General features: G+C 36.9%; 1 protein-coding gene across 8 annotated transcripts in view; it reads left to right on the forward strand.

Annotated features, from left to right (window-relative positions):
* Nucleotides 1-2,412: 2,412 nt before the first annotated feature.
* The window catches only part of LOC128222691 (complement C1q-like protein 4), a 33,351-nt gene continuing 14,207 nt past the window's right edge, over nucleotides 2,413-21,556 (forward strand). Inside the window, exons 1-2 of one of the 8 annotated variants that reach the window (XM_052931781.1) lie at nucleotides 2,439-2,571; nucleotides 7,840-8,340. In XM_052931781.1, the coding sequence (XP_052787741.1) occupies nucleotides 7,944-8,340 (397 nt within the window). In that variant the 5' untranslated portion in view covers nucleotides 2,439-2,571; nucleotides 7,840-7,943. Of the gene's footprint in view, nucleotides 2,886-7,721; nucleotides 8,341-21,556 lie in introns of all 8 variants that reach the window. The other 7 variants (XM_052931777.1, XM_052931782.1, XM_052931780.1 and 4 more) reach the window with 7 other exon arrangements.

Genomic DNA, 21,556 nt, shown 5'->3' on the forward strand with positions numbered 1-21,556 from the left:
TTTATATCAGATCTACATTGTTAGCAGATAGTCAAATGTTTATTCCAATGTTTGTACACCGCTCACATCACAAGGGTGTCGGATCACAAATAAGGCCTATGTTGGTTTAATTGATTTTTTTAAATTTAAATACTCAGTTCAGATTTAATTGGCATATCGACAAGTTTGACTTTGGTAGGATGGCAAACACTACACATACATTAAAACAGAAATATATACTGTGTATCAAGACAAAAGCAGTAAAAGTTTGAATTACTGTAACTAAAAAAACAAGAACAATTCAACGCCTTATTTTTAAACTATCTTATTAAGAAGCAGGTAATTATTGAATGATTCATTTCTAATTTTCAATGCAAAGTAAATATATTTTACAAGATTGTTCCAGATTTCTTATTATCATTTTACATAATTTGTTTTAGTGGGTCTGTGATGGCCTACTAAACTGCATAATGCTTTTTTCTTATTTCTGTGTAAACTCTGCAGCATGGCAGGAAATGCTATTCTGATTCTACACTATTTTGTAAACATATTCTACACACTCTATCTTTCCTGCTTATATTATCATATCTACCACGTTTTTTATACAGATAATGAGATAAGGATCTTAATCTTGATCGAGATTTTTAAAAAATATTTTTCGTTGGTAAATAATGGTACCCTTTGCTCTTATTTATGCGCTTGAAGGGTAAGTTATTAATTTGGGGATTAAGGTAATTTTACGTTTGACTTTTCCGTAACCAAGATAATCAACAACTTTTTAAGATAACTATTATACACATGGATTTAAATACAAATTTACAAACCTTTTCGACCATCTACAAATGTTTGATGTACTAGAGACCAAGAGTTCTGTATTAGTTTCATCCTGCATTCGAGTGATCTTTCTAGGTAAAACTGATTAATCATTACTCCGGAAGACAAAGACAAGGCTCAGTATATAATTGAATAAATATAAAATATATAAATAGTCAAAAAGGGGCTGCGACGCTATTCATAACCAGAAGACTCGTTGTCTTATAACCAAAACGTATATCATTATAGGCTGATAAATCAGTGTTCATTGAAACAAAAACAAGAGGCCCATAAGGGCCTATGCTCTATTTGCATGATTATTTTGGTTGTATAGTGAACGTGTTTCACACGGGGCAATTAATACAATTATACACAACTCTCCGTTCCAATTTGTCCCCCTTAGATAATATTAATGCTTTCGAACAAAGGGAAAACTACTAAAATAATACACAACCATCTGTTTAAATTTGTCTACCTTCGAATATTCTGCAGCATTGGAAGGGCCATAATCCAATTATGCATGGGCGGATCGTGAATCTCTAGCTAGTATGTAAGTTTGATAAAGATACAATCAAAACTGAAGACTGTATCGTGTTTCACGCACGAACGCACGGACGACGGACACCGAACCATCGCATGAAACAGTAATAGCACGCGTTTTCTCTATAGCTTATAATATGATACAAGCAGATGGGCAAACAAAATATTATCAATACGTCTGCTAATGTATTATAGCGTTCGTAAGCCGATAAGTTTTCAGCTTAATATGTTCTATTTAATGAGCAATGGAGGTGGGATTTTACCTAGAACTTGACAGCGGTTCACTGGAAAAATTGATTTAATGCTTTATAACTGAGTTCTCTGACTTTTCATAAGTTTTGAGCCAGTTTGCCAGCATGCAACGTTCAGGGTGTTTTTACGAATTATTTCATATTTTGAATCATCGAAACCGCTCTGTACGTAGATTTTGTGTTCAGTCTAAGATGGAATTGCGAAATTGATTGTTTGGGCAACATGATTTATTATATGAAAGACCGAAATTTGACAACACCTACCATTTATTTTGTGAAAATACATGCATCACCGGAAGCGTTTAGCAGGTAATGCTATTGCAAAAATGCACTTTTTTTAACGGACGATACAATTTTTAAAAATTGTTCATGTTAATAGCGTATACGCACATCATTTATTAGTTTTAAGACGTGTAATTGACCAAAATTTCTGGAAATCTGTAGTTCAGTAAGGAAATAATTATACCTTTAATTGTTACTTTGAAAGTATAAGAAAAATTCATTTTTAAACGTTTTCATCGTATGATCAAGTTTTCTATTAATTATTATTGACTGTAGTATGATTTATTTCGAAACAAACAGTTTTGTTTTATATGCTATACGTACAGTATAACCCGAATGCAATGTTGGGATAAATGGCACAAATGGTCATGTCAATTATATCCGCTTGTGTAATTTTGGTAGGACTGGAGTAATATCACAGATAAACTGTTGCTGCTTGAAAGAATGTGAATAGGGATGAATTGTAATGTCATGTGAATGTTATAAAATTGGACCTTGTCCAACAAAATAACATTCTAAAACAGCCTGTATAAAGGGACAATTGGTAAGCAAAACAGTCATCAAATATCCTAGAAAAGATTGGTAGACTACAAAATGGATTGGTAAAAATCGATAAAATTGGACCAAATTTAATGAAACATTATGTCAAACTACATCTCTCACAGTTCTAAGGATATAAGTGAAAAGGATGTAAACTTTGGTGGAGGTAAATGCAATTTGAACACATTAAATCACACTTTAGGTCAAACAAGTTATCGAACCATATTGCAATTGTATCAAATATTCTTAAGGATGCAAGTAAAGTGGATGGGACGTTTGATACCGAATATGCCTTCTGACAAGTTTTACCCGAATCCTGCGTAATAAATACTTGTTTGAGAGTCTGCGTACTCAATAATGCCAATTATGATTTATAATTGTTTGCGTACCGCGCATAACCCCGCATCCTAATAAGTCATCCATAAACTCCTTCAAAATCCAGCAACTCTCCGATCACTCTTTCTGCAGCTGGGGTTTTCAGTAAGTACGCGTTTGTCATTGCAAAATGAAAATAAAACGAAGAAATTCATTACCTAAAAAGTGGTTTTAATAGCTGTGTGAATGTGGCTAAACATGCGACATTGGACATTGGACATTCAAAATCGAATGTTGTGACGGCACGACATTGTACATTGGACATTCAAAATTGAAAGTCGTGCTGGCACGACATTGGACATTCAAAAATGAATGTCGTGCCAGCACGACATTGGACATTGGGATTTCAAAAATGAATGTCGTGCTGGCACGACATTGGACATTGGACATTCAAAATCGAATGTTGTGCTGGCACCACATTGGACATTGGACATTCAAAAGTGAAAGTCGTGCTAGCACGACATTGGACATTCAAAAATGAATTTTGTGCTGGCACGACATTGGACATTGGGATTTCAAAAATGAATGTTGTGCTAGCACGACATTGGACATTGGACATTCAAAATCGAATGTTGTGCTGGCACGACATTGGACATTCAAAAACGAATGTTGTGCTGGCACGACATTGGACATTGGACATTCAATATCGAATGTTGTGCTGGCACCACATTGGACATTGGACATTCAAAAGTGAAAGTCGTGCTAGCACGACATTGGACATTCAAAAATGAATTTTGTGCTGGCACGACATTGGACATTGGGATTTCAAAAATGAATGTCTTGCTAGCACGACATTGGACATTCAAAATCGAATGTTGTGCTGGCACGACATTGGACATTCAAAATCGAATGTTGTGCTGGCACGACATTGGACATTGGACATTCAAAAGTGAAAGTCGTGCTAGCACGACATTGGACATTCAAAAATGAATGTCGTGCCAGCACGACATTGGACATTGGACATTGGGATTTCAAAAATGAATGTCATGCAAGCACGACATTGGACATTGGACATTCAAAATCGAATGTTGTGCTGGCAGGACATTGGACATTGGACATTAAAAAGTGAAAGTCGTGCTAGCACGACATTGGACATTCAAAATCGAATGTTGTGCTGGCACGACATTGGACATTGGTATTTTCAAAAATGAATGTCGTGCTAGCACGACATTGGACATTGAACATTCAACATCGAATTTTGTGCTGGCACGACATTGGACATTGGTATTTCAAAAATGAATGTCGTGCTAGCACGACATTTGACATTGGACATTCAACATCGAATTTTGTGCTGGCACGACATTGGACATTGGACATTCAAAATCGAATGTTGTGCTGGCACGAAATTGGACATTGGACATTCAAAATCGAATGTTGTGCTGGCACGACATTGGACATTCAAAAGTGAAAGTCGTGCTAGCACGACATTGGACATTGGACATTCAAAATTGAATGTCGTGCCAGCACGACAATGGACATTGGACATTGGGATTTCAAAAATGAATGTCATGCAAGCACGACATTGGACATTGGACATTCAAAATCGAATATTTTGCTGGCACGACATTGGACATTGGACATTCAAAAGTGAAAGTCGTGCTAGCACGACATTGGACATTGGACATTCAAAAGCGAATGTTGTGCTGGCACGACATTGGACATTGGACATTCAAAAGTGAAAGTCGTGCTAGCACGACATTGGACATTGGACATTCAAAATCGAATGTTGTGCTGGCATGACATTGGACATTGGACTTTTAAAAGTGAAAGTCGTGCTAGCACGACATTGGACATTGGACATTCAAAATCGAATGTTGTGCTGGCACGACATTGGACATTGGTATTTCAAAAATGAATGTCGTGCTAGCACGACATTGGACATTGGACATTCAACATCGAATTTTGTGCTGGCACGACATTGGACATTGGACATTCAAAAGTGAAAGTCGTGCTAGCACGACATTGGACATTGGACATTCAAAATCGAATGTTGTGCTGGCATGACATTGGACATTCAAAAGTGAAAGTCGTGCTAACACGACATTGGACATTGGACATTCAAAATCGAATGTTGTGCTGGCACGACATTGGACATTGGTATTTCAAAAATGAATGTCGTGCTAGCACGACATTGGACATTCAAAATCGAATGTTGTGCTGGCACGACATTGGACATTGGTATTTCAAAAATGAATGTCGTGCTAGCACGACATTGGACATTGGACATTCAACATCGAATTTTGTGCTGGCACGACATTGGACATTGGACATTCAACATCGAATGTTGTGCTGGCACGACATTGGACATTGGACATTTTAAAGTGAAAGTCGTGCTAGCATGACATTGGACAATGGACATTCAAAAATCGACTGTTGTGCTGGCACGACATTGGACATTCAAAATTGAAAGTCGTGCTGGCACGACATTGGACATTCAGAAATGAATGTCGTGCCAGCACGACATTGGACATTGGGATTTCAAAAATGAATGACATTGGACATTCAAAATCGAATGTTGTGCTGGCACGACATTGGACATTGGACATTCAAAACTGAAAGTCGTGCTTGACATTGGGATTTCAAAAATGATTCAAAATCGAATTTTGTGCTGGCACGGCATTGGACATTTAAAATCGAATGTTGTGCTGGAACGACATTGGACATTGGACATTGGAAATTGAAAGTCGTGCTGGCATGACATTGGACATTCGACAGTCATAAATGAATGTCGTGCCAGTACGACATTGGACATTCAAAAATGAAAGTCGTGCTGGCACATTCAAATTAATGTATGACATGTTTTATGAATGAATGTTTTCTACCGACTTTAAATTTATTCGGATGGCATGCAATTTTCGGAATTAATTTTTTTGAGATATTGTCTTAAAATTATTTGAAAAGGGTTAGAGATCACAAAAACAATGACTCATTATATATTTATAAACACCAAGAGAGCATTGTCATTACGATTCCATCGCAATATTTGAAACTTAAGCATGATTCAGATAGACATGATGTGACATATGCAGAGAAAGATTCAAATGAATATACTTATGAATGGTCGTGGATTATATGTAGACAAACAGTGATAATGCTTTCGAAATTGCATACTTTTAATTAGCTTAATTGTTTACACACCACTGCTACACATCCAGTACCATTTATAAACGAAGTGAAGATAATTATATTCACAGTATATAATGACATATGGAAAATATACACATGCATTGATGATTCCAAAAAATATAAATGTAATCGTTCCTACATTTACTTTATCTGGTTTTACGTATTATAACACGAAATATTGTCAATGAGCCGAATAAGTAACCTATTACTGCCTGTCGACTTATTTTTTATCGACTCAATTAGTCACAACATTCGATTTTGAATGTCCCATGTCCAATGTCGTGCCAGCACAACATTCACTTTTGAATGTCCAATGTCCAATGTCGTGCCAGCACAACATTCGATTTTGAATGTCGTGCCAGCACAACATTCGATTTTGAATGTCCAATGTCCAATGTCGTGCCAGCACAATATTCGATGTTGAATGTTCAATGTCCAATGTCGTGCTAGCACGACTTTGATTTTTGAAATACCAATGTCCAATGTCCAATGTCGTTCCAGCACAACATTCGATTTTGAATGTCCAATGTCGTGCCAGCACGACAATCATTTTTGAAATTCCAATGTCCAATGTCGTGCCAGCACGACATTCATTTTTGAATGTCCAATGTCCAATGTCGTGCCAGCACGACTTTTGATGTTGAATGTCCAATGTCGTGCCAGCACAACATTCGATTTTGAATGTCCAATGTCGTGCTAGCACGACTTTCACTTTTGAATGTCCAACGTCCAATGTCGTGCTGGCATGACATTCATTTTTGAATGTCCAATGTCCAATGTCGTGCCAGCACGATTTTTAATTTTGAATGTCCAATGTCCAATGTCGTGCCAGCACAACATTCGATTTTGAATGTCCAATGTCGTGCTAGCACGACTTTCACTTTTGAATGTCCAATGTACAATGTGGTGCCAGCACAACATTCGATTTTGAATGTCCAATGTCCAATGTCGTGCCAGCACGACATTCATTTCTGAAATCCCAATGTCCAATGTCCAATGTCGTGCTGGCATGACATTCATTTTTGAATGTCCAATGTCCAATGTCCTGCCAGCACAACATTCGATTTTGAATGTCCAATGTCGTGCTAGCACGACAATCATTTTTGAAATTCCAATGTCCAATGTCGTGCTGGCACGACATTCATTTTTGAATATCCAATGTCCAATGTCGTGCCAGCACGACTTTTGATGTTGAATGTCCAATGTCGTGCCAGCACAACATTCGATTTTGAATGTCCAATGTCGTGCTAGTACGACTTTCACTTTTGAATGTCCAATGTCCAATGTCGTGCTGGCATGACATTCATTTTTGAATGTCCAATGTCGTGCCAGCACGATTTTCAATTTTGAATGTCCAATGCCCAATGTCGTGCCTGCACAACATTCGATTTTGAATGTCCAATGTCGTGCTAGCACGACTTTCACTTTTGAATGTCCAATGTACAATGTGGTGCCAGCACAACATTCGATTTTGAATGTCCAATGTCCAATGTCGTGCCAGCACGACATTCATTTTTGAAATCCCAATGTCCAATGTCAAATGTCGTGCTGGCATGACATTCGATTTTGAATGTCCAATGTCCAATGTCGTTGCCAGCACAACATTCGATCTTAAATGTCCAATGTCTAATGTCGTATGTTTAGCTTACTTCACACAATATTGATTGACAACTTCGTTCTCACTATTTCATGATTGTCGTCGAGTAACTTTTATGCAAGAAGTAATTATTGACCTTTGGGTCTTCAAAATACAAGTAACGAGCAAAATCATTAAATAAAAAGACGTCTTATTGTTTATTCACATTACCTTTTCAGAATTTTTTTATGATGATTCCACAACTATTGTCTCGTATAATTAAGCTCCCAGTGCAAAATTAAAATAAACATCTGGCTTTAATTTATTTTTGAATGTATAACCGTTTCACTAGTACAGTTTCAAAGTTGTTTATAAGAGGCTAACAACAAACCTGACTGTTTGCAAACGGCGATTTGATTCGAAGCTGCTACAACGATTCGGAAAGAAAATTTACCCTGAAAATGTATCTCTGCAAACGTGTCCGGAAACTATTTGTCATATTTCTCGTCATTGAATATTCACTGTGTGACGTGAAGGAACCGAGATGTTACAATTGGTTTGACAACGAGGAGAAAATGTTGGAAAAAATAGTGAAAACAGATAGCAAGATGGAGGAAATTCTCGGTAAATTAGAAGTGCTGGAAAACAGACAAACCTACGTTGAAACTGAGATGGACAATTCAGTAAAGAAAATACACGGTCTTAGAACGAAACACGACGATTTGGAAACCGAATTGGACAATTCAAAGGCTGTATTGGAAAGATTTGAAAACATGACGAAATCTGGTTTTGATAGACTTGATCAATCTATCAAGATGAACGATCGACGATTCGACGCTATATTCACAAATATTACAGGTATCTTTGAAAGTCAAATAGTTTGTTGAACGAATAAAAAGTTTCAGTATTTCATATAAAACAACATTGTATTTCAAGTTATTCCTTTAAGGATAACTTTCGTTATTGGTATCTTTGTAATGCATTTAATTAATGGTGCTCTATAACCATATTGCGAGCAATTGCATGACGTAACATATTATACTGATCTGATTGGCCGCAGTGCGCGCCCTCTACAAAGTACATGGTTATACAGGCCTCTTTGCTCCGACCATCGTATGAGAAAGGTCAGCCTTTTGCAGCTCTATTATTTTTTGGTTTATTTTTGTAACTCAGTTTAACAGCTAGTGTCGAGTGACTCTTAGGTAGAGCCACCAATGATTGTGTTATGTTAGTCCAGCATATTCATTCGTTAATACAAGAATAAAATATATAATTTTGATACGATGAACCATATTATTATGCCAGTTATCTGGTTAGCGACCTATTATTCGCCCGTACCACTTTTTCGCCCACCCAGTTAAAACCAGTCAAAACGAAATATTTTACACAAATCAGTCTGACGTTTCATTGCTGCATCATTTTTGACAGATATCAGCTGTTTTTGCGTTCAAATGTAAGTAGTATGTGGAATTCGACCCAAATAAACTTTGTTTACATTTTTGACCTTGTAAGTTGCACGCAGGGATGACGTCATCACGCGCGCGCTCTTTTGCATGAGGCCCTGTAAGAAATTTCATTTGCAATATCAGACGACATAATTGATCTGTCATTATAAAGTATATAACCGGTGTTAAAGTATACAAATACCATAAATTGCTGTATTTTACGTTCAATTTTCGAAAAAGCAAATGGTTAACTGAAAACGGTGAAGTAATCGCCGAATTTTTCGTTTAAGGGAAGCAACTCAAATTTGAATTAATCATTACATCCATGTACGGACATGCGTTGTCCCTCTTCGGAAGTCTATAGATAAGTTTACCGAGTAGGTGTTGTATCATTTTAAACATACATAAACAGTATGTAATAGTTAACATATTATATTTATTGATCAATTATCGTTTTAAACGGTCGCTGGACTGGTCAAATAAAATAAAAATGTTTGAAGATATAGTTTAGAGAGAAATATACGAAAAATATCGCAAAAAAAGCGAATTTATGGGGTGGGCGAATAGTTGGTACAGTAGGGTGCTTATTTTAGCGAAGTTATAGGGCTACTTTGCACGTGGGAATATTCGGAATCCCTAGCTATTTTAAAAGATACACAGTTTTTGTCGGAAGAGCCAACCTGTCTAGGTGTAAAGTTTTATCGTAGTAGCTATCTTATGTCAAAAGTAACATAGGAAAAACCTCCATTTCCGGCCGAAAAGGGGTCGCTACCAGTAAAGTGTTAACTCGTATTTTACAATAATTATGAAAAATTACCTTATTATAGAGAGAGATGGTTTATTTTGAATACATGTTCAATAAGCCACATGGCCCGTGAGAAAAACAAAATACACGATTTAACATTTACAAATGACATAGCAAGTGGAGCACGTAAGGCTTGTTTACATTTTACTATAGATTTTACAGCTAACGAAGGACATGGTAAGAGACAACGTAATACATAAAGGTGCAAGTCGACATCATATACGGAGAAGGTGTTCATATACCTATACTACTACATACAGTGTCAACAAAGTGCAACATAGAAATCTGAGAAAAGTGAAATTTTTACACATTTTACATTTACACATTTCAAAAACAAAATTATCGATCTTCAATACATACAAATCAAAAGGACAAATTTACCAATACATAAAATGAAATGTAAGGCAACATATTACAACAGTAAAAACAACAATAAGGAAAAAAAATGGAAAAAAGAAGGTTGGTTATATTTGTAAACTTTTTCTAAATTTAAAAGCCTTATCTACGTATGTGCATAACTTTCTGAGTTTAGTAATATTAGTACTTTCGAAAAGTTGTTTAAGTTTATACATACTTGGATTGGACCAATAATATTTTGCAATGTATCTTAAATTACGGAGTTCAGTATATAAATTACATTCTATCACAAAGTGATATTCGTCTTCCAATTTATTGCATGTAATACACTTTCTGTCTTGACGTGGAATACAGTTTGGACGATGCCATCGACCTGTTTCAATAGACAGATTATGAGATGAAAGAAGTAACCTAGACATTGCTATGGTTAAACTATTACATACGTTACATTTTAAATAATACTGAAAGCCAAAGGAAACAATGGATTTAAAGAAAGTGCTGCGTGGTGAATTTTCAATTCTCGCGTTCCAATTTTGTACATTTGTATCACACAAACGTTGTTTAAAAATTCTTACAAAAACATTTGCATCACCAACACCCTGAGCTACCCAAACTTCATAAAATCCTAATGATGACAATAAATGTTGAAGTAATGTTACCCACGACACCTTATTTGGAAGCAAATCAGCATCAGTTTTTAAAACTTCGTAGACAATTTTACAATACTTCAGGTCGTCACTAGTTAGAATCTTTAGCCAGTACTTAACAATTCTAATATATCTATTGTATGCTAAATCAAATCGACCGAGTACACCGTAAACAAAATCATTCTGTGAACAGCGTTTCACCTGAAGAATGCGTTTGCAATACTGTGTATGGATACGTTCGATAGTATTTGCCTTATGAAAACCCCAAACCTCGCTAGAGTAATTCAAAATAGGTACAATCAGCTTGTCAAAAAGGTCGAGTCGGTGTTTCACGCCCACGTTAGGAAAATTGTATAAATATTTATTAAGTTTAAAAATAGCTTTTTGTGCTTTGCCAGCTAGAGTTACTTCTGTTTTACTAAAAGAACCACCCGAGGAAAGGACAACACCTAAATAAGAAAGAGACCTGACTATTTCAAGAATTTCCCCATTGAATGAAAACTGTAGATTCCTTGGCAAAATGCCACCCTTTCTGAAAACAATTATTTTGGTTTTCTGGACATTTATTTTGAGTTTCCATCTACGACAATACTCATATAAATGATCTAAACCGTTTTGCAAGCCTTCGGGCGAATCAGAAAAAACAACAATGTCGTCAGCGTATAATAAAATAAACATTTTTGTCATGTACATCTCGATACCATTAAAACCATTCAGTACTAGATGCTCTTCAATATCATTGAGAAACATTGAAAACAAGAAAGGAGACAACGATTCACCTTGACGAACGCCTAAAAAGCAATAAAACTCTTCGCTTAACTTGTTGTTGAACCTAACACGAGATTTAACACTTGAGTACATACTTTTAAGAATTATCATCATTTTACCGCGAATACCAAGTTTTATCAGTTTAGACCAAAGATTATTGCGTTCAACATAATCAAAAGCTTTGCTAAAATCTATGAAACTACAATACAATTTTTTACCCTGATTGATCATATGTGTAATTTTGCCATGTAGGGCGAATATATTATCAGTAGTGCCCATTCCACTGCGAAAACCGGCCTGAGCCTCGATGTAAACATTGTAATTTTCAGCCCATGATGTCAATCTGTTATTAAGAATGCGGGTAAAAAGTTTCCCCAAAACACTCAATAAAGTAATACCCCTGTAGTTTTCCGGGTTATGAATTGATCCTTTCTTATGTAGTGGCACTATATAACCGTCAGACCATGTTTCTGGAAAATGTCCAGTTTTAAAAATAACATTAAATAGTGAGTGTAAAAAAGGGTTTAACACGGTGTTTCCATGTATAAAATATTCATTTATATAATTATCTGGACCAGCACTTTTACTGAGTTTTAATTGTTTAATACCTTGATTTATCTCTGCTATACTAATTTCAGCATCTAATTCCAAAAACATAACTTGAAATTCGTCGCGTACGAATCGTTCATTAAAATACATGATATCCTCATCAGCCTGGAAAAATGGGTCGCCAGGATTGTTAACTGCTTTAAAATACACTTCAAAAGAGGACAATGGTATGTCTGGAGGTTTTACATGTGCTGACTGTTTCAACATTTTCCAGTAAAGTTTAGCGTTATTATGTCTATATTGCTCTAAAGTGTTTGTTCTGTCGGCGAGGTATGTTTTCTTAAAGGATTGTATAGTACATTTGTATTCCGACCGAGCTTTAACAAGAAGCAATCTATTTTCATTTGAAGGACAATTGCGATATTTGTTTAAAAATGTTAAAAATATGCTTCTTTTTTGACAGCATTCTTCAGTAAACCAAGGATTATTTCCAGGCTGTGTTTTATTTAAGTTGTTAGCATTATGATAAATAGAAGTTTTAAAAAGACCATCAGTAACATTGTTCATAAGCTTGGAAAACTGTGAAAACTAGAATCTACGTCACTACCCGTCGAACAATTATTTGTAAAAAGAGTCAGTGCATTCAGTTCATCAACAAATACATCGGTGCTAATTCCATTTATATAATTATTCGTAAGATTAACTTTCCACTTATATCTAGAATTAATCTCTTCATACTTATCATTTTCTACGGTCTGATAGTAGTCAATCATGCCTATTGAGATCACAAAGCACCCGATGACCCCTTCTTATTCTATATAAATGATGCAATCGCGTTCGAAGTCAATTTTCAAGCTCAGTGAGGTGTGACGGGATTCCACCGCTTTTAGATAGATGATGTTGTTATAGAGATGGGGAACCATTAATTTTAATTGCATGAAAGTGATCGATATGTGAATAGTTGTTCTATTAGCGTTTTTCCCAAAATAGTCAACTATGTTTGTGATTCCGGGGTTAAAGAAATCACCCTATCAGCAGTATTATATCACGTAAGCTATACTACATGTATTAAATACCATTAAAGTGTAAACAACTTCAGACGTTAACCGATTGACAAGAGGTATAGTACGGTGCAATATGCGGGATCCCAAAGTTGTTATTGAATAGTCGTGACGTAATAGTTCCGTTCATTTCAATCTCAGTAAAAAATGTTCATACAGAGCAATATTATCTCTGGCAACACAGTTAATCAGTAGACACACGAAAAAAGAACGCATTGGTAGCATTAATAATTTATGTCACATTCCAATACATGTACATGAGAAATTAAATACATAAACTGTCTTACAGCAAAGTTATATACAACAAATAAATATCATTCAAAACAGTGCATTGGTTAAACAAAACGAAGTGGTAGCATTAGAGGGCCATTTACATGTCACATACAAGAACATGTGAAACAAAAGTCATACTATATTTTACATCAAAGTTGTATACAACAAACAAATGACATTCTAAAACAGCGCATTAGTAACCATAAGGGTAGGTGAGGTAATTCTCATGGATAACCCTTTTGTCAAACACAATTCTATAGTCTTTGGTTTCTTGTCTTGTAATAATATTAGTTTGTGTGATGTCCCTGCATATTTTCATGTCTTGAACTTGAACAGATGAACTTGCGGATGATCCCCTAACCATATCTACTACCATATCGTAATTGATTTTGAGGGTGTTTTTGAAATTAAGCGTGATCCCTTTCACTTTGCAAATTGAAAAGTAACCGTTTTTATCACAGCTTTCTGTTTTGTAAGCATAATTTTTGGGACCGCCGGTGACAAAATTCGTAATTTTATTCCCCGAAACCTCGTCAGTCATATCCCCGAGATGATCCCCAAGGGATGGCCTCCACTGTCCAGGTCTTGAAATAAAAATTATTGAATCCGTGTCACAATAAAGACAGCGTTGACCCAGGCGCTGTAGGTAGCTGTAAAGTTTTAGACGGGCCTGTGTTGTTGTATATGCAGCTATCACTACGTTTGTCCGAGAGGAATCGTCTACAAAATCATTCCCGTGAACCCAATCTAATTGTACTGCCTCTTCATTGACGAATCGGACGTTTTTCACTTCTTGTTGATCCGATGTCATCATATCCATAAAGACGGAAGGGTCGTCAGTATACGTCGTTCGGGTTAAATTTGACCTTTGACCGAATTTCCCCCAGAATGAATTCAACATGAGTTTTGCCAGTGACCTTAACCCGGGGTTTCGTTGTATTTTGTCATAATCAAGCCAGATCCCTTCCCTTTCAAAATATTGTTTTATATATCTTTGCTCGTCTTCTTCTGCTTGGCACCATTCCGGCCACCCACTTGCTTCCTGTTTGAGTTTCAGGAAGGTATTAACGTATTCAGTAAATATACCGCCACATTTGGAGTCTGGGTCATATTGTGAAATATCTTTAAAATGCCAAACTTCGTATATTTCCACAATTTTGTAACCCTGCGACATGGCCAGTTTTACCTCGTCTGTTACCCAAGTCCCCAGGAAAGCTCTTTCACTATCAGTATGCTGACACGGCGACTGCTGATATTGGTCTGCGCATGATCTGCATAAACTGAAAAGCAGTTTTCCATTCGATTTCACGGGCAAAACAGGTAAGTAGAGTCCGCGAGGAGGTAAGATTTTACACTTGATCAGTCCTTCGTAATGGGTTATGTCTTGGAAATTTTCTGTGACTATTTCGGGATGTCCCAAGGGTATTTTCCCAGATTTGTTAACATACGGATACAATGATGTCACGTCATAATAGTTTATTTCTTGTTCACTTGAAGCTTCTTCATACAATTTGAACCCTTCTGTGCGGCCCCCAAAGAAGGCATCTCGTGGTTCAAGCGGGCCAACAAATTCAAGTTTTTGTATGTATTGTTTCATGTCCAGGTTGACCTCCATATCATTTTTGAAGTCACATTCCCATTTAGCGTTGTATGAGTAACCCTCAGATTCTATAAACTCTTTTTTCACAATGGTTCTTGCATTCAAATCGCCCATACTCATGTCATTAACAGGATTTACTGTTTTTGATGAAAAACATTTAGAACAACCGTGCCAAAAACAGCCGTGGAATTCTAATACCACTTTTTCGCCGTCGCGTTCGTAATATCCATCTACTTTGTATGGTCCAATGTGTTTCTCTCCGTTGTTTCTCCCATGTTGGATGTTAATCTGCTTTTCGTGCGCTAGGTACGCCATCCATTGATATGCCATAACCGATTGTTTTTCCTCTGGTCTGTACCCGTGAGATGGAATAATACCAATACTTTCGTGCTCTAGAAAATTTCGCCTGAATACCAAATTACATGCCGAGGCGATGGTCAAACATTTTTCAAACGGATCTATGCCAGGAATATCATTCTTATGTGTAATGTCCTGAAACAACTCGCGAAACTTTAGGCAGCATTTTCTCAATATGTCCACATCTGATCGGCAGTATTTTAACAATTCATACTGAAAATCAAACGCATCGTTTTTGTGAATGTCATACCATGCTATGAACTCCAATCTTTTGTCTATTTTCATACCATCTGGGTAGTAGTACTTAATATCCGGTAAACTTGTAAGTGTCTGGGTTTGATTTTCCTGTCGATTGTATAGATGTGGAAAATAGCCCTTTGATAATTCTGCAATACCAAACGCTTTGGGCATATCAGCCAACGCCATTGGTATAAAGTTTATGGAGTCAATGAAGCGCATCTTGCACACGGGAACTTTTATTGACATAAATTTCGTTCCGTTTGTTATGACCTCTGGTAATATGGCATTTTCATGCAGATATTGTAGAATTGGATAACTGTCATAGCCTTTGAAATTATGACAAATAACGGTGGCCCCAACATTTTCTTCAGAAAATAGCCATTTGCAAAACTGCTGAGTGGTCTGTTCGCCTTTGAAAATCAATTCATTTCTTCCGCAATATTCACACTCCGATTCGCTTGACAAGTCGTTCTTCAGGCAATGACGACATACTCTTTGCGCGACACATAGGTTCGGTTGATGTTTATAGGAACCACAAGTGGCTTTATTACAGTTTACACACTTCCCATGCACCCCAGATAGATATCCATTTTCGCATTGAAGCTGCTGATCTTGTGTGCACTCGAAGTCGAAAAATATATATTTTGTATCGTTTGTTTTCTTTTTAACAGTTTCCCTCTCAGATTCACTTTCCTCGGTTGGCTGCATAAAACACTGATGATCCTCTTCTACGAATTCCTTACATGTTTTACAATATTTTTCATTGCACACATGAGCCTTTTTATGTTTTCGCACATTTATGGCTTGTCCGCAGTCCTTACATTTGTAATACATACTGCAGGTAGAAGTTCCAACATCGTGGTTTTGTTTGTGGATTGCAAAACATGTTTCATTCATAAAATTTCGATTGCAGTCAATACAATGTTCCCAATTAAAAGAGTCGTCATCGTGTATACGATGGCAGTGAACGCAAGGATTGTTGCAGGCATGTTGCTCTTTGTTACTGTATCCCTTTTTACATTTCAGGCAGAAGTAACTTCTATTCAAAAACCCTGCGACTGATGTAATGACATCAAAGTGTTCATTGTGTGAGTACAGGTATATAGGTATGCCGTCTTCCTGCCCTTCATAGATTATAGCATTGAAATGGTCCTTTGATAAAACGACGATTTTATAATCCGGAAGAGCTGATTGAAACAATTTTACTTCATCAATACCACAGCGTTGTAGAGGTACACCGGCTTTGTCGTGTAAGTTCAGTGCCAGTTGTTTTTGCGCATGATAGCCTAGACGTATATTATTCCATTGCGGGTGTTTTTCTATACGTGCAATCGCTGTAACTATGGCGCGTGCACAGCAAAGCTCGTCTGTATTTCTAATTTGAAGGACACTTGCTTTATTGTTTAACAACTTTGATATGTCCACAAATGGTTTCCCACGAGTTCCACTTCCATTGGGTAAATGCACATGCACAAACTCCAACCCAAATGTTTCATCAAGCACAAACTGTTCATACGACTGAAGCACCCTTTCTATTTCTGACAAAAGTCGATCCACTGTAAGTTCAGACCTTTTCATAAATCGAAGGACAATGGGAAAGTCCAATTGGGGGTTATCCATTGTAACTCTCACTCTGTCGGACGATGGTATGTTGCCTGCAATAGTGTCAATAATTGATTGGAAAATTTGTTTTAAAGTCTTGATAATATTTGGTAGTTCTCTGATCTCCATATCTTTCACTGATATTTTGTAATATGATGCCGTCGAGTTGAATTTTTCTATTCTTCTTTCACTGATTTTATCCACACGATAGTAATCCTTCACATCGTCCTTTGTTGATAACTTTTGTTTTTTATTGGTGGCATTGGAATCTGCGTCATCACCACTACTTCTCTTTCTTCCTCCGCCGCTTTGGTTTTCGTGTTGTTTAAAATGCTCATCGAGGGCATCTCTTCTTGTAAATACACGAAGACACTCTGGACAGTGATGATTATTTTCGTCTTCATGTTTCTTCATGTGTTGTTTCAAGTTATTTTTTCTGGTGAAACTTTTCTTGCAGCTTGGGCATGTAAATTTTGGCCAGTGATTCTCGGTCCGTCTGTGTTGTAGTAGCTGACTCAGTTTGGAGAAAGTGACATTACACACCTCACATTGGTACGTCATGGCTGTCGTTCTGAAATTATATCGAACTAGTAGTTAAGACTTCTCACTACGATGAATGAGGTTAAAATAAAAATACAATTTCGTTCTTTTTACATATAAATATATTTATTTATGTTATACATTAAACTATTGAAATATGGTTTGAAAAAAAGCCAGGCGAGACTACAAAGGCGATATTAAACTTCTGCTTACTTTTTTTTTCTCTGTGCTAAATCCAATTTCTGTGTTTGCACTGCTCTTAATCCGCGAGGTTCAACTTCTATCTGCAAAATGAAATACAGTATGAGGATATATGAACTTATATGATAAACTTGCGCATGCGTACCTAGTTGCTATTATTTGATTGGCTGAAATCACCATTCGATATAAATTAAAATAGCAGAGAAAAGGTAACAAGCAATCATTCTGACAAAAACCATCGGAGGAATAACATGGATCCTGCCAAGTGCCCAAATTGTGGTCAGCGTTTTTCAAGAAAGGATGCTATGCTGAGACATCAAAAACACAAACATAAGGCGGATAATTATGAAAGGAAGATGACGTTCAATGAAGCGTTTCCACCACCACCACCACAGAAAGCGACACCACCACCACCACCACCACCACAGGGAGCGACACCACCACCACCACCACCACCACCACAGGGCTTATCACCACCACCACCACCACCACCACCACCACCACAGGGCTTATCACCACCACCACTACCACAGAAAGAGTCAACACCACCGGAGGAAATTATGACATTTAAACACCCCTTTACTATGATGATATCGGGACCGACAGGTACTTGTTTGTCCAAATATATCTTGTAAATTTAACATGTGTTGTTTTTAATCATATGAAAATATTACTTTAAAATTGGTATGTTTACTTAAAATATATCATTCCTTTTTAATTTCAGCGTGTGAAAAGACGACATTTGTAAAGAATGTGCTACAACATCATACGTCTAGGATTCAACCTAGCGTGCAAAGAATCATATGGCTTTATAAGAGATGGCAACCATTGTACTCAATTATCAAGGAGACTGTGTTACCGAGAGTGGAATTTGTGCAAGGCATTCCTACCGATTTGGCCGACGACGAATATTTCGATCCGAGAATCAACAATTTACTTAATTTAGATGATTTGTTTTCTGAAGCTGGCAAAGACAAACGTATAAATGATCTATTTACGGAGGGTTCCCATCATAGATCGTTGTCGGTTGTTGCTATCAATCAGAACCTGTTTGGCACGAAAGATCCGACTCAAAGACGCAACTGCCATTATCTGGTTTTATTTAATAATCCAGTAGACCGCCAATCGGTAATGACTTTGGCGCGCCAAATGTACCCGGGGCACACGGATAAATTCATGAATGCGTTCGCAAAAGCAACAAAATACCCCTACGGGTATTTACTGGTGGACTTAAAACCATTTACTGCGGAAAATGATAGATTGAAATACGATTTAAAACAAAAACACTTCTATGGGGAAAACGTATTGCCAGAATGGACCAATCGCGAGCAAGGAAGTCGGGAGACAGTTATAAAAGAGAATGATATGTCTAAATTACATCATTCTACGGTCGGAGTTCAAACTGTACACATCGACGATCAAGAAGAAACAATGGCAGAAAAGGCAAAGCCGTGTGATGATTGCGGACTATTATTTGATTCAATACACGATGTGCAAAGGCACGTAAAAGTGGTTGGTGCCCGGAAACAAGAGAAACCATAGGCGAACCGCCTGAAAAACGTCGCAAGACTGAAGAAGAAAGTGACGATGCAATGGACGTAGATATAGAGGAAAATGATGGTTTTCGTCATCTCTGGGAAATCGCCCACAAAGAAAATAGATATAAATTTAACAAATTATACGACCAGTACATTGAAGATGGCTATAATGAGGACGATTCGTATGAAATGGCCACAGAGCGTACACAACCGCATAAAGAAAAGCTTTTCTTTGGAAATTATCAGCGCCTCTTGGAAATGTACTGGCTGCCGTTGGTGACCAATTCGTCTCATAGGATTATAGTTGAGCAGATAGATAAACTACGACAAAAAGGCATTAGTTTACCTTCTGCAATAAAAAGAGTCATTAAAAAACATCAGCACCAGTTTCAAGACCTATTCGAACTTTCGGACGACAGCGGAGATGAAAGTGACGATGAAAGTAGTGATTCCGAAGAGCAATAAATATGAAGTTTAAAAGAATATAACTTCATTTATACATATTAACTCGATCAGTGCGGACATGACTTCTTGGAAGGAATATTTAAAGACCATTTATTACGATCCATCACACCCTGCTAGTTTTGCGGGACCCCAGAAATTGTACAAAGTTGTACAAAGAGAGGGTAAATACAAACTAGGCATGCACAGAATACGGCAATTTTTGCATGACCAAGAATCGTACAGTCTTCACAAACCCGTGCGACGGCGCTTTCAACGAAACCATATTATAAGCGCGGGAAAAGACGATGTATGGATGGCTGACCTAATCGATATGGTGAAGTTTGAAAACTGGAACGACGATTACAAGTATATTCTGCTGGTCATAGACACGTTCTCCAAGTTCGTATGGCTTCGACCTTTGCAACGGAAAACGGGTGAGGAAGTGGCAGATGCGTTTGCAGACATATTTCAAAAGTCTGGTCGAGATCCAGCAAAATTGATAACGGATAAAGGTATGTTTTCAACCGAATGTTTATGAAGTTAACATCTACGTTCTAACATCGTGCAAATTTTATCCATTAAAAAGGTCTATTCTAAAACTTATACTTTGCTGTATGCATTTTCAGGACAAGAGTTTAAAGCAAAACGGGTTCAGGACCTCATGCGAAAGTTTGACGTGCATTACTTTCCAACACAAAACGAAACCAAGGCTTCTACCTCAGAGCGGGCCATTTTAACCATCAAACAAAAACTGTACCGCTACTTTACTCATCATGATAGTTACAATTATATGTCCATACTGCAAGATATTGCAAAGAGTTATAACCATACCTATCATAGAACCATTGATATGCGACCCGATGATGTCAAAGACAATAACCAAGAAGAAGTGAGATTGGCTACATACTTTGCACAAAACCCTAAAGGGAAGAATCTGTTGAAATTGAAGCCTTTTAAATTTAAAATCGGTGACTACGTTCGGATTAGTCATCTGAAATCAGCATTTACACGAGCTTACGATGAGACATTCTCCGGCGAGGTATTTCGCGTACAAACCCGGTATCACAGAGGATTCCTCCCGATCTACAGACTCAAAGATTTGCAGGATGAATCTATCAAGGGAACATTTTATGAAAGCGAGTTGCAGAAAGTGCATGTGGATACTGAACAAACGTGGAAAGTAGAGAAAGTATTGAAACGGAGGGGCAAAAGACGTAATTTGCAATACTTTGTTAAATGGAAATATTTTCCAAAAAAATTCAATTCCTGGATACCTGCCAGCGACATGGAATAATAGACTTTACGTGTGATGCAATCCAATGCGTTAATACATGTATAACTACTGTATACGTTTGTCATAAATTGGTTCATTGTGTGACAGGTGTGAATGATGTATCTGTTCATTTATCAGAAAGCGTATTATTTCTTGGATATATTGAAACATTGTTAAAATGCTTAGGCATAACAACGTTTTATTATTGTATGACGTTTTGTAAATTATATTTGTAAATAAATGATGTAAAGCAAATGTCCTATCATTATTGCTATTAAACCCTAGATCAAGGAACACAACCGGTCGGGCAATTTGTTTTTTCATCGATTACACATAAATGATTTGAAAGTGTGCGTTTAAGAAACAACTGAAAA

This window comes from Mya arenaria, chromosome 17 (genome assembly GCF_026914265.1).
Source record: "Mya arenaria isolate MELC-2E11 chromosome 17, ASM2691426v1".
In the NCBI taxonomy this organism is placed as follows: Eukaryota; Metazoa; Mollusca; class Bivalvia; order Myida; family Myidae; genus Mya; species Mya arenaria.